The following is a 14014-nucleotide window of genomic DNA, read 5'->3' as shown; positions in this document are numbered from 1 at the left end:
TGCCAACGAGACAATTCAGTTAAAGTGGAAGTGGGCTGTTCTCAACAGTAGAATACCAAGGGAGGAAAAAACACTTTTGTAGTGGTAATGAAGCCAATGTAAACAGGGCGGCCCATTTCAAACAATTGACAAGAAGGTGTGAGTTTTCCCCATACTAATTTCCCCCTACTGTTACTCACACCTTCTCGTTAATTGTTTGAAATGGGCTGTCCTGTTTACATTGGCCTCATTACCACTGCGAAAGTGGTTTTTTCTCCCTTGGTATTCTACGGTTGAGAACAGCCCACTTCCACTTTAACTGAATTGTCTCATTAGCACTGACCCCCCACTTGGTAAGGCAACTCCCATCTTTTCATATATATGTACTGCTTACTGTATTTTTCACTCCATGCATCTGATGAAGTGGGTTTTAGCCCACAAAAGCTTATGCCCAAATACATTTGTTAGCCTCTAAGGTACCACAAGGACTCCTTGTCGTTTTTGTTGCCAGAATGACATAGCAGCAGATCTGCAAACTGATTTTTAATCTCTGTTTCCACATCTACAGCTGGCAATACAGCCAGCAGACCGCTTCAGCATGCCACTTTCGTAACAGGTTTCAAGACCCTCAAATAAAGTTATGTTTTTCTATCCCAGTTGGAAAAGGCAGAGAAATGGCCAAAACACTCAGGTGTGAAGAGTGTTCCTCCACTGAGGAAAGAGGCTCCAACCCAAAAACAGTCGGACCACTAGACTAAAAACAACAGGAAAAGAAGCTACGGTACTGATATGTGAAGTATGCATGTGCCTGTGTGTTCATGACACTACAAGCTTCAGCATATACCAGATGTAAGGCCTAACACGGTTTCTCAAGTACAAAATTGCGAAGGGAATCAATATTTCCCCCTATTTGAGGATGCATTTTAAGTGATGCTAATGTTGTATTCCACCATAATCCCATAAATCCCGCTCCTCTAGATGTAGATTCATACAGTACAGTCAAAAAAATAAATCAGCAGATGCTTTGAGTAGAGGATAAGGAGTCATTTTATATTAGGCGAATTAAGTTACTTTCTTTTCTTTTTGGTTTATGGTTGACTCTCTGTAGCTCAGCGGTTTTCAAACTTCATTGCACCGTGAGCCCCTTCTGACAAGAAAAATTACTACATGACCCCAGGAGGGGGGACCGGAGCCTGTGTGCGCCTGAGCCCTGCCACCTCAAGTGGGGGGGAGGGGGAAGAGGGGCAAAGCCTGAGCCCACTACACTTCACGGGGGGGAGGGGCAAAGCCAAAGGGCTTCAGCCCCAGGTGGGGGGCTGTAACCTGAGCCCTGCCACCCAGGGCTGAAACCCTTGGGCTTCGGCTTCGACCCCAGGCATTGGGGCTCAGGCTTCGGCTTCAGCCCTAGCAAGTCTAACACCAGCTCTGGGTGACCCCATTAAACGAGGTCCCGACCCAGTTTGAGAACCAGTGCTCTGGGATACTGTATAGGCAAGTGGTTTAGGTTCCTAAAACAAGCTTCAGTTCACTTCCAATCAGCAGTCTTTTGTGGATCCTCGAAGTTCAGAAGCCAAACATGTGCGGAGGGGAAGTTGCATGAACTCGATACAGGGATCTTGTGTTTAGTTTTAATTTCTTACACAGGAATAAATGAAATGTAGAAATACGGTTATCTTGGCACGCTAAGAATTGCACTTAAGCAAATGCAGTTGATCACGTCACTGGGTTTTAGTCAACTTAATGACTGGATTTTCTTCCAGGAATGTTCTCCAATTGTTTACCTTATCTAATACTTAACTGTAGGAAGGACATGCCCACACTGGCAGGTTTGAAGGAGATGATTTCATCTCTTTACAGGTCCTTCCTCACTACTAGATCAATGAGTAATGACTTACTCAGATAAAAAGTTATCAGCATGAGATTAAATCGAATACAAAAGCTTCTTGGCTTTATATGCTCAAACCCTCCTCCCGCTGAGAACCAGTATTAATGTTTTTATAACATTAAAGAACTCAGGAAGTTGTTATATTTTATTACCAAAACCAAGCAGCTTCACTGTGTTGGAGACAGACAACCGGCAACCAAGTCTTACACAGAATCCAAGATGAAATGTTAACGAAGACCCTTTTGCTTCCACTTCGCACTAGCTGCCTGCCTCCAGTTGTGGATTTTTGCTGTCACAAACCAAACAGGCCTCTATTACCATTTGCCACAATGGCCAAAACTAAACTAAGTGATGGATTGTTCTATCAGGGGACATCTGTTTTAAACTGAACGCTAACACCACACATATACACCATGTTAGTGTGGCACAGGGGTAGGCAACCTATGGCATGGGTGCCGAAGGCGGCACGTGAGCTGATTTTCAGTGGCACTCACACTGCCCAGGTCCTGGCCATCGGTCTGGGGGGCTCTGCATTTTAATTTAATTTTAAATGAAGCTTCTTAAACATTTTAAAAACCTAATTTACTTTACATACAACAATAGTTTAGTTATATATTATAGACTTATAGAAAGAAACTTTCTAAAAACATTAAAATGTATTATCGGCACGCGAAACCTTAAATTAGAGTGAATAAATGAAGACTTGGCACACCACTTCTGAAAGGTTGCCGACCCCTGGTGTGCAGTAGCGTAGCTAGCGGGGTTCAGGGGAAGCAGCCGCTTCCCCTGACCACATTCCCCAAAAGTGGCGCCTGCAGAACAGGGCCGCGGGCTGGCTCCCGGCGCTCCGACGGAACGGGGCCGTGGGCTGGCCTGCTGGCTCCCGCCTCCCGGCAGCCAGCGAAATGGGGCCGCGGGCTGGCCTGCTGGCTCCCGTCTCCTGGAGGCCGGCGGAACGGGGCTGCAGGCTGGCCTGCGGGCTCCCGCCTCCCGGCGCTCCGGGCCTCCGGCGGAACGGGGCTGCGGGCTCCCAGCGCTCTGGCCGGGACTCCGGCCCTGACAGCGTGGCCGGGGGTCTCAGTGCCCCGGACAGCGCTCCGGATGGGGAAGCGAGGTGGCCCTGCGCATGCCCCACTCTGTCTTTCGGCGGCATTTCGGCGCATGCACAAGGCCGCCAAAATGCCACGGAAGGACCGGCGCCTCTTTTCTCCGCTGCTCCTCCTCGGCTGCAACCCTGGCTACGCCACTGCTGGTGTGGTAGATATGGTAAACATGTACTAAAAGTTATGAAATTTTAGATGAAAGTTATCCACTTTACTAATCACGCAGAAACGTGCATTTTTGTGGCATTATAACCCAAATGAATTTATCCCAGCTGAGTTAAGACATTGCTGGAATTATGAAAATGCAGAAAGTGACACTTAAAAGCCTTTCAGTTGATCTTTAACTGGCTAAGAAAATGAGTGCAGACATCAGAGTTTCTCCTGCAACAACTGAAGACATCTCAAGCACCTACACGACAGAACAGTTTCTTAAGCTACTTTATATGCTCAAAGTTACCTGTTCTTGCAGGTGAAGACACAGTCCTGAACTCTGGTCACCGCCAGTAAGAACAGGAAGCAATGAGTTTATAAAATAGTTTTAAATACAGTTACACACTGCATGCCCAAAACTTACAAGATGAAGGATTAAAGTGATAAGAGAGGAGATTCAAATTTAGAGATGCAATATCCCCGATTGGGGGTAAAGGGTTGATGGGCATTGAGATATGAGGGTATGAAGTTCATAAAGTGGCTATGTTCAGGTGTGGAGTATAGTGAGTGGATATGATGATGAGAATGGATTGACCTTCCTTTGGTGAGATTTAACGTTCAGGGAGTTTATGGTTCCAGTTCATATGACCCAACGGAGAAGGTCACTTGGTCCCTTTCTCGTAGTGGGAGAACAATGTCACTCTGGATCATGCCTCCTGGTACTGTCGGTGGCCGGTGATGTGCTCGATGTAGATGTCCCTGGACCATCGGATGGTGTCTGAGACCATGAGGCGCTGCATGAGCTGTGCGTAGTGTCGACCGATCCCGCAGGTCCGCAGCACACGCTCGTTGCAGGGGTCCCAGGCGCCCAGGGCTCCGACAATCAGACATAAACAGACAGTTCCTGTCTGTCACTATATCTATGGATTCAGAGATCAAAAGGGAATATTAACATTTGGATGAATCTTGGGTAAAATAATGTCATTGTCTATATGTCTCTTTGACATTTGTAATAGACTGCCTAATGGATAAATTGCCCTATGTTAATTTGTGTAACTAATTACTGGTGGTGTTTAGAAAGCAAACAATTACATCCAAAGCCTATTGTTTAACCAGGACTGTGTGGTCAAGTAGGATGTTAGAACACCGTATAAAAAGATCCTTGGGTCCTGATCCTGTTCATTTCAGGTCTGCTTAAGCTTCATCGGGGGAAGTTTGAGTCACAAGACTGAGGTCTCAGTTATGCTGGTACTGCCCTGAATGTGATATTTGGACATTGGACTATAAACTATGAACTATTTCTGAAAGAACTCTTTGCAACTACAAAGCTCACCCTCAATGAATCTGCACCTCAATGAATTGAACTCATGTCTGTACGTATATTGATCTTTTAACCATACTCTCTCTTTCTCTTGTTTAATAAATTTTAGTTTAGTTAATAAGAATTGGCTGTAGCATGTATTTGGGTAAGATCTGAAACATTCATTAACCTGGGAGGTAATGTGTCCAATCCTTTGGGATTGGTAGAACCTTTTCTTTTATATGATGAAATAAGATTTCAGAAATCATCATATTTGACTTAGGTACCTCGATGGAGGCCTAAGGATGGATCACTTTAAGGGAACTGTGTTGTTTGGACTTCCAAGTAACTAGTAAGGTAATAAAGAAGCTGTTTGATGCTGGCTTGGTGAATCTAAGTACTGGAATATCCACCAGCTTTATGGGGATTGTCTGCCCCATTCTTTACAGTTCACCTTAATTGAGTGACCATAGTTAGCCCCCACTAGGACCCTGGTCACATTTATAATTAATTTATTCTATTGTACGGAACTCAACATACAGAAATCATTCACATTCTGCAATGGTCTTCAACAGCACTTTAAACTTCTAAGGAGAGTGAGACACACTGGTGCCAACTGGAAAGAATTTACTGTTCTGTAACAGCAAGTCTTAGCAGGCCTGACAAACTCACTACACTCAACACACGGCTTTCATAGTATTTATCCATAAAGAATATAATGGAAGGTATAATGGGGTCATCACCTGCCTCTTGCAAGTGCCCTCTTCCCTGGCTGATAGTGCCTGCCATCACAGTTCTTTTGAGCGGGTCTTAAGCAACTCAGCACTCTGAGCCGCAGTCACTATCCCCCCCTTTCCGGGGTATACAGTCTTGGGCTTTTTTCCCGGCTCTGGTATGGGGCCGTAGCTCTAAGGCTTCTTCCCAGAGGCCTTGCCTCCTTCAACAACCTAACCAACGCCCATCTCAGTACCCACAGCAGTCCCCCTGAAACCAGACCAGTTGGGTCCATCTCAGTGCCTTTGCCTGGTCAGGCCAGGTTCTGGGCTCAGTCCGCCTGCACTGACCTGCCCACGATCCTGCTGCTCATCCATCCAGCTAGGCACCTAGTCCTCTCTCTTCAAGCTCCAGGCAGGAACTGAATTCTCTGCTCTGCTGCTTGCCTTTTATACGGCTCTTCTGGCCCGATTGCTTGCTCCAGCAGCCCCTCTGACTGGTTGCTTCTGTCCAGCTATTCTAGGCTGCCTGGAGGACTTCTCTGCTACTCTATTCTGGGGTGATGGAGTGGGGTGACACGTGGCTGTGAGGCCTCCAGCAGGGGGCCTGTGGACCTAGCCCACCCCATCACAGAAGGTCTCTAATAAAGCCTTATGTCATACTGATCCTTATAATCACTGCATGTATAATCACTGCAAGTAAACGGATGATATTTAAGGAGTTGTGTATATGTAATAAAAGTATGTTTTTAAGTCTGTCACCGACCAAAGAGAAAACAGTTTTCCTTCAGACAGGGGTTAGGCGGTCTATTCACCTGTCTATCTCAGTTCACACAAAAATGAAGCATTGTAAACTAACACAACAGGGGCTCAATTTACATATGAAGTCAATGGGGGGGGTGGGTGGGACGACACTGTTGACTAAGTCTCAGGGGGTGTCCTGTTTGTGGGAGGCAAAAAAAGAACTTTGAAGATTGACAATAAATAGAATGCCAGGAGATGTTTTGTTATTCAGTGAGGAAACTCCCTGGGGGGAGAGGGGGAGGAAGAGGGGCTTCATGAATGCCTGGATCCTGGTTTGTCTGAAACTAGCTAGCTCCATAAAAGCCTGAACCTTTGGTGCAAAATCTACTTTATTAGATAGGAAAGGTAACCATTGATAAGTGTAGATTCAGATTTGCATTTTATGACTGTTTTATAGGTAACCATTTCTGTTTTCATTATCCTTCCCCACTAGCTCTTAAATCTTAATCTTTGACAGTGACTTTATTGTTTTCATTCAAAATATATCTCCGTGCTATGCTGTTCTATAGGAGTTGATCCTCAGTTGAATCAAACAAGCTAGTGCATACACTGTCCCCTTGGGGATAGCGACCCTGGTAATTTCTGTGAGTTGTCCACTGACGGGTTGGATACTACAGGAAATGCTTTGGGCTCAGGTGCACCTATTGTTAACCTGCAAGGCAAAGTAAGGGCTGGCACAGCCCAGAGGAGATTGTTTGGGTAGCTAACAGACTGGTGTCAGAGAACTGGCACCCAGTTAAGTACCCGCACTAGAGGCAGAGGGATGATAAGGTGACTCTCAGTCCTGGCTCCCTGAGAAAGTGTCACAGAAAGTACATACACCAAAAGATGTGAAGCATAAATCAATAGTATTAACCAGTGCTGCTCTGTGAGGTGGTTTTGTTGAATTAGATTTGCAGCCAGCACACTCAACGTCACCAACTTTGTATGTTTTATTGATTTTGAAAGATACAGAAGTATTGACTGTATTATCATGCGGTGATCATCACAGATAGCATTGCCTCATTCCCAGTGCAGTTCAGCTGTGTGTGCACTTTAATTAGCCGTTCTAATTATTCTTGGGCAGCCCAGGCTAAGAGCTGAGTACCCAGACTGACGCAGCCCAGAATGCTAGTTCTGTGCAGAAACTAACATTCCCCAGAGAGTCAAACTCCATTCTTTCCAAAGTCATCCAGGATAAGGACTTCAGCTGACATTCCCCACTCATTACAGGCTATGGATGTTTCTCTTTCAATCACTTTGATATTCCCTACGCTAATATCCTGCCTAAGATGGAGAGTGCCTGCCTCTCCTGGCTTTTTATTCACTAGATTTAGAGCAAGATTTTGGCCACATCTACTGGGGATTCTTCGTTGCTTCTTTCACGTGGAAGCTGTTGAATGCTGGTGTAATGACGAATCGATCGATCCCAAACCTTCTGAGGCAGGGGGAGTTTTCAGAGGAGAATATTCACTATATAAGGATTTTATGGGCTAGCTTACAAATATATGAAGATCAAGGCACTCCAGTGTGTTTGCATCACGAGCAGGAAACCCAAATTTACTTAGAATTACAAAACAAAAGGTAAGTGTTAGATTGTCAGCATTTCCATTGGGGATGGGGTAGAGTCTCATGTCTTCACAGCTTTGATGCAGTCTTGCCAGAAAGCATCTTTCTGAGTGCCTTGGAATTGTCTCCTTCTGGTGCTGAAGGCCACCTGTTATGATCTGGGAGAAGTGATACCAAAAACAATCAGTTCATTTGCAAAACTAGCCTTCTATTCTTATATCCTCCCACACCCAATCACCCCCCTTCCCAAGTTTCATCACTGGAAGACACTATCCCATCAACTCATTTTTACCTGGTATTTCCCAAGTGGAGGAATATAAGCTTTGACCAGCATCCACCTTCACAGTTTCCCCAGTTATAAAGGACGCAGCATGAGAGAGCAGGAAACACACTGTAGGCGAGACCTAACAATGAAGAATTATGCCATTTATTCACTCCGATTTCTGGGGATTTGTGTCTGTTACAAAGTATGTAATGGCTGAGTTAGGGGTGAGACACCTACTGAGGCATACTCATTTTGTGCAGATACCTGGGGATATGGGTCATCGGCCACTTTAAGCCAAGTTCCCAACAGCAGCCATGGCTATCTCTACAGTAATATGGTTTAATACAACAAAATGTTTAAGTTGAGCAGCAGACTGTCACTCTCCACCTTCCATACCGAGGCCAGAAAAAGATTTGAAGAGGCTTCATTATTTTGTCAAAGAAAAGAGAGTGTTCTGACTGATCAGCATTTGACTGGAAGATGGCTTAATCCCTTATGCTTTTACTTTCTGACATTACTGTTCAATACTTTCAATTCTTTTCTCATGTAATCAGCTTCCTTTGTAACTAAGTTGAGAACTTATTTTACTAGGAACAAGTACTTACAATATATTTTAAATTCTCAGAGTATATTTGGATAAATCTCCTAATGGGATGATTCTTTTTAAGTCTTCAAGCAATTCTTTGCACACTACTGGACCTTTCTCTAAGCTCTCCCTTTTCTAAAACCCTCACCACCTCAATATTAATCCTTTATTGTCCTCCATATACTAGAATGGTGTCAGGACAGAGGTACAGGAAGTAGAATCAGTGAACATGTTGTGAAATGCATTACCTCCTCAGGAATTCCCAGTCTCTTGGCCGGAATCTTTTGGATGTAGTTTTTAAACATCTCTTCACCAAGTTCTTTATAGTTTGCAACAGCGGTTTCTGAAAATATTACTCCCTATTTTGCAAACAAAAAGCACAGTGAGATCCAAATATTGTTGCATAAATTGAAACTCTGAAAAGTTTAAAACCTTGACATATTTACATCTAAACAGCACTTGGCTGTGAGTTTTTTAAACTGGGCTTGGACAGAATAATAAAGCACTTTAGTTATAATGCAGGTAGCTACTAGCATCTTCATTATTATAACAGTGTCATTAAAATCATTCGTTTTTGTTATGCTGGTCTTTCCATTCAAAATCCTAGTTTTCCTGAATTTGTAATTAATTCCTCAATCTCAGCTCAACAGCTCCAAACGTTGGGTATAAAAATCTGAATCCAAAAGATTCTTTTTGGAATTACAAATATTTAAAATTTGCTTTAATTGGAGGAGAGCAAAATAATTCAAATAGGACGGCCAAAGGTTTCTTCTTCTTCTCTTACAGACCCCTACACTGGCTGTGTGTGTTCTGGTACCACCCAGAGTCCCAGCCAGATTCAGGGCCCCATGTTTTAGGTTCTGTATGGATGTAGAGAAAGAGACTGTCCCTGCCCTGAAGACTTTCCACTCTAGATTAAGAAGGTTGTAGCAGATAGAAGGGATGGGGGAGGGAAGATGAAAGTAACAGCAATTGGAAGACATGATCATATGACCAACTATGTGCATAATCTGCATGGTTCAAGACTGTTGGTTTTGTAAACAGGAGAAATGTTCTGAATTCCAACCAAAATTTTCCATGTCATTAATCCATAGAGTGGCTATTAAGGTGATAGGACTCTTAGAGGAATGTGGACCACAGCTTTTTGGGAATTAGGGGAATAGTGTTTAAATGCACAAGCAAGTTATTTCCTTTAGAAACACACTTTGCTTCCCCCATACATGTTTCCTTGGTGCCCCTGCCCAGATCCCACAGTGAAACGTTCTTGGGGTTTACCGCAAAAGTGGTGCGCCCATACAGGATAGTTGTGCATATCTGTGTGTCTCCTGATTACAATATGGATTTTCATAACTGACAGTAATGAAACCATTACAGGCTAGCCAGTAAATAACTGTCCTCTAATGTTAATACATAATTTGATATATCTGACAATTATAGTAGTGTGCACTGGGTACATGACGTATTAAAATGCAAGCACAGTGTGAATTAAAAAATATATGTTTACTTATCCGAGATGCTGCTTGGCATATGCAATAATGTATAATTGATGTGATTAAATGGATAATTATTAAGTCTTTTTAAAAAGCCAGACACGCATTAGGTCTTATTACACACAAGCTATGTTAATTTATTTCTCCAAGACTTAATAAACCTAAGAAACTAGGCAAAAATCTCAACATTTAAGTCGTTCAATAGTTCCCATTGCAAATATATGGTCAATTAAGCTTCACAAGAGCCAGAATCCAGCCTTTACCCAAATGCAGAGACCTCTGAGGAAGCTTGAGTTTCTCTACCTGAATGGAGCTGCACTATGTGCATCCAATTAAACAGCCCACCCCAATACCAACAATACTGCTTGTTTCTGGCTAGGAAGCTTAACTGAACACATGCCATCCCATACAGGCAGAAGAAGGGTCCCCTTGCTGGCCTGTTTCCCAACTCTGACTTCTGTAAAGAGAATGCAATATGGATTTTGAATGGGAAAGTACTGGGGGAAATTCTGCTCCTCCCACATCTCTCTCAACCAACCAAATAAATCAAATCTACAGAAACAGACTGTGGTTTAGGATGCAACTTACAACAACTAGAACTGAGGCAGTATCAACATTCCATGTCTCGTAATTCACAGCAGCACGCATTAGGAATAGGTAGTTAGTCTTTCCATAACATAATTTCAACCAATTACTCAATACATAATTAGTTCCCCAGTGATCTGGCAAGCATGTTTTAGCTAGCCTGTACTTTGGATTCCTGTCTACGTGTGTTTCATTGATATGAATCATGAATAACCACCACACACTCTTATATAGTGAATTCTTTTGCTCTCGCCAAACATCCATTTTTGCCCCCAAATAATTTCCTCATATGTAAAATGGGGTTATGGCAAAAGAGATTAAGAACCTGTTTGACATCCTAGTGAGAGAGATTCTGTGTCAGAGCTGGGGACAGAAGCCATTTCTCAACTCCCAGTCCCTACACCATCATCACATAATTGTCCTTTTTATATAGCACACCTCCTGAATCACACACCCTCCGTTGAAATTCTGAGCATTGTGTACATTTTCATAATGTGCTTTTGAAAGACATTTCTCCCCCACTCCCCAAGTATCTTTCCCCTAAAGAAGAAAAGTAGGGGAAGTGCTAACGTAAACACAGAAGTAGAAAGAAGAACAGGAGGACTTGTGGCACCTTAGAGACTAACAAATTTATTAGAGCATAAGCTTTCGTGGACTGCATCCGAAGAAGTGGGCTGTAGTCCATGAAAGCTTATGCTCTAATAAATTTGTTAGTCTCTAAGGTGCCACAAGTCCTCCTGTTCTTTTTGCGGATACAGACTAACACGGCTGCTACTCTGAAACAGAAGTAGAAGTGATTTTACTAACCCCATGTTCCTAACAGACAGACCATCCAGTCAGTGCAAACAGACTCAGAGGGCCCTAAAGATATTAAGAACCCTTTAGGGCGGTGGTGCTAAATGAAATTGAGAGTTCCAAGCAGACATGGGGATTTAGCCACACAACGTCCATAAATTCTGCATTTCTACCCCCAACCCCAGTTGGCTTTGAAAAGTCTTAAACCTGGGACTATACCATTGATAAGTTTGATCATATTGTGTGTTGTTACTTACAGGAGCTACAGAGTTGATTCTCACTCCACTGTGGGCCCACTCTATGGCTAAACTCTTGGTTAGGTTATCCACTGCAGCTCTTGCTGCTCCAGTATGTCTATCACAGAGTAAGAAAGGAAAGAATCAATTTCAACAGATAACACTGCGTTCTCTCTCACCACCCCATTGAAGCATGTAAGAAAAATGTAAGTAACATAAAACAGTAACCACAGAGTTTATGGCTGGGCCAGTCAGAGTTGCATCTTCCAGCTTACTAAGCAAACTCCAACAAGCTTGTTCTCCTAAGGAACAGCAAAGAGCCGAGAGGAAGCTCTGCTGAAAGACTACAGGTCACAAGATGGGTGTGTGAGATAATACTATGAGGGAACCCCAGTGAACAAAACAATTACACAGCTGGACAGGTAAATCAAGTGCAACTGAAACCCAGAAGTTAATTTGCCAAGAGTCATGTGAATGTATAGAAGCACAAAACATGATTAATAAGCCAGATGAAACCTCTTTCCGTCTTAGTTTTACAGTCAATGAGATGGGGCTCAGGCTCTCCAGCTCTGGGTTTATTTCCCAAATGTGGTATTGGTAGATTCTCAGTGAGAGCTCACACATCGGTCAATTCCAGAGCAGAGGACTTCAAACTGAAGTGCCTGCCCCACCTTGTGGATCTCCAAGTTATCTTTACGCTGACTAGAACCAGCCAGAGTCCAGCTCTTAGACAGTAAGTGAAAAAATACAAACAAAAGTATAGCAAGTGCGTTATGTTGGCTGTCTCTGACGAGAGGCTCCAGCAGTGCAGTATCTGCTGGAGATGCGTTATGGTTGGGAGCTACCTATGAGCTCTGAGTGTGTGACTTCTACCTACTGTTCATGCTCCCCTCTGCAGAGCCTTGGCACCTGTTGCTGCCAACAAGAGTAGGAAAACTGCTGAAAGTAGATACACACGATCTCCTGCTCAAGAGAGAAGGCACAACAGTGAACATACAAAGGAGTCAGCCTGTACCGATCAACCTTACTCTGGTATTCCCACTCAGGATTAGTGGCAGTAAAATTCTTGGTCCTGTCTACTCCACAGCTTTCAGCAAATAAAACCCTGATGCTGTACGGGATAAAGTCACTCCAAAACAGAGATCCACATGGTGGGGACTGGGGAAGGCTGAGTGAGGCTACCGGCGGGACAAGGTCAGAACATGCTAGGGACACTCTGGGAGGGGGTGTACCAACCCTGCACTGGGCCACCAGGACAGGACCAGTCACTGTGGGCCCAGGATGCCACACCCCCTTGCCCCTGCTGCGCATGCTCCGGGTGGAAGGGACAGCTAAAAGGAGGCAGCCCAGGTCAGTCAGGGCTGGGTGAAGAGGAGGAAAATGCGTGCTGCAGGCTCCCGCAGAGGCACCAGCAACTCCCCAAGCAGTGGGAACCGTGGACCCGGACTACGCTACGGACGACCAGCCAACCACAGAGACTGACTGGGACGCTGAGCCGCTGCCAGCCGAGGAGATTCCAGAGATGAGCCTTGCAGTAGGAAATGACCCAGGGAATGTATTAGAAGCCGATGCGCCAACCTTTAACTGGGAATTTCCCAGCTTCGTAGGGCCCTGGGTCGGAACCCGGCGGAGAGGGCTGGGCCCTAGTTCCCCTCTTCCTCTCCCCCGCTCTGCACTTGCCACTAGGTGTGGCTACTGGGGGCTAAAGCCAGGGGTTGACTGTTTGCTCAGCCCTGCTCAAGGGCTACAGACTGACTTTGCTCTGTCCCGCTCTGCCCAGAGTGTCAGAGCCCCTCGACTGTTATTGCCTGCCCCAGCCAGGAGGCTTAGGAGCCTAGACTATTTGCTTTGCCCTGCCCCGCCCAGGGGTTGCAGACTGATTGCTTGCTATGCCCTGCCAAGAGGATTAGAGCCCCCACAACTGCTATTGTTTGCCCCAGCCAGGAGGCTTGGGAGGCACAGACTGTTTGCTGGGCCCGGCCAGGGCCCGAGGCCCCCTCATCGAAACTGCCTGATCCAACGGAGTCCCGACGATTGTGTGGCGGGGTGTACCAACCCCACACTGGGCCTACGGGGGCAGGGCCCCCGTGACACACTCCTTCCCAACCAACAACCCCCCCATGACCCAAGATCATGCTACAACTAGAGATAAACCAATAAAGCCACAGTAGAAGAGGACAGCAACACTCTCTGCAGAGTAGGACCAGTGCAGAAGTTGCATACACAGAACTCACAGGCAGCTCTCACCCACATCACAACTTTAACAGAGGCTTCACTTATAGACTACATCTAAACTGTGCCGCAGTGCAGACTATGGGGGTGTGAACTGCAGAGCGCACCAAAGTGTTGCATGCTAACTGCCCCAGATGGATGTTGTTGGTGTGAACTAACAGATACAGCAGCACCCTGTTTATTCAATCTAATAGGGGCTGAGGCCAGACCGGATAATCAAAGTCAGATAATCTGGAAAATGGGAAAGTGCGAGGCTGCAGCGCCATCTAGTGGCCATAGGAGAGATGGCCCACTTCTGGATGCACGTGCTGGCTGTCCGGTTAATACGGAGAGCTGGATAATG

At 45.0% G+C, this 14014-nt stretch overlaps 1 protein-coding gene across 1 annotated transcript in view; it reads right to left on the bottom strand.

Annotated features, from left to right (window-relative positions):
* Positions 1 to 6848: 6848 nt before the first annotated feature.
* The window catches only part of PECR (peroxisomal trans-2-enoyl-CoA reductase), a 29310-nt gene continuing 22144 nt past the window's right edge, over positions 6849 to 14014 (bottom strand). Inside the window, exons 5-8 of the mRNA XM_008167758.4 lie at positions 11461 to 11557; positions 8582 to 8692; positions 7775 to 7886; positions 6849 to 7640 (exon numbers count right to left, since the gene is read on the bottom strand). Coding sequence (XP_008165980.1) covers positions 7552 to 7640; positions 7775 to 7886; positions 8582 to 8692; positions 11461 to 11557 — 409 coding nt within the window. The 3' untranslated portion in view covers positions 6849 to 7551. The remainder of the gene's footprint in view (positions 7641 to 7774; positions 7887 to 8581; positions 8693 to 11460; positions 11558 to 14014) is intronic.

This window comes from Chrysemys picta, chromosome 11 (assembly GCF_011386835.1).
Source record: "Chrysemys picta bellii isolate R12L10 chromosome 11, ASM1138683v2, whole genome shotgun sequence".
NCBI lineage: Eukaryota > Metazoa > Chordata > Testudines > Emydidae > Chrysemys > Chrysemys picta.
The sequence above is the reverse complement of the archived record's forward strand: the minus strand, read 5'-3'. Positions and strand labels throughout refer to the sequence as shown.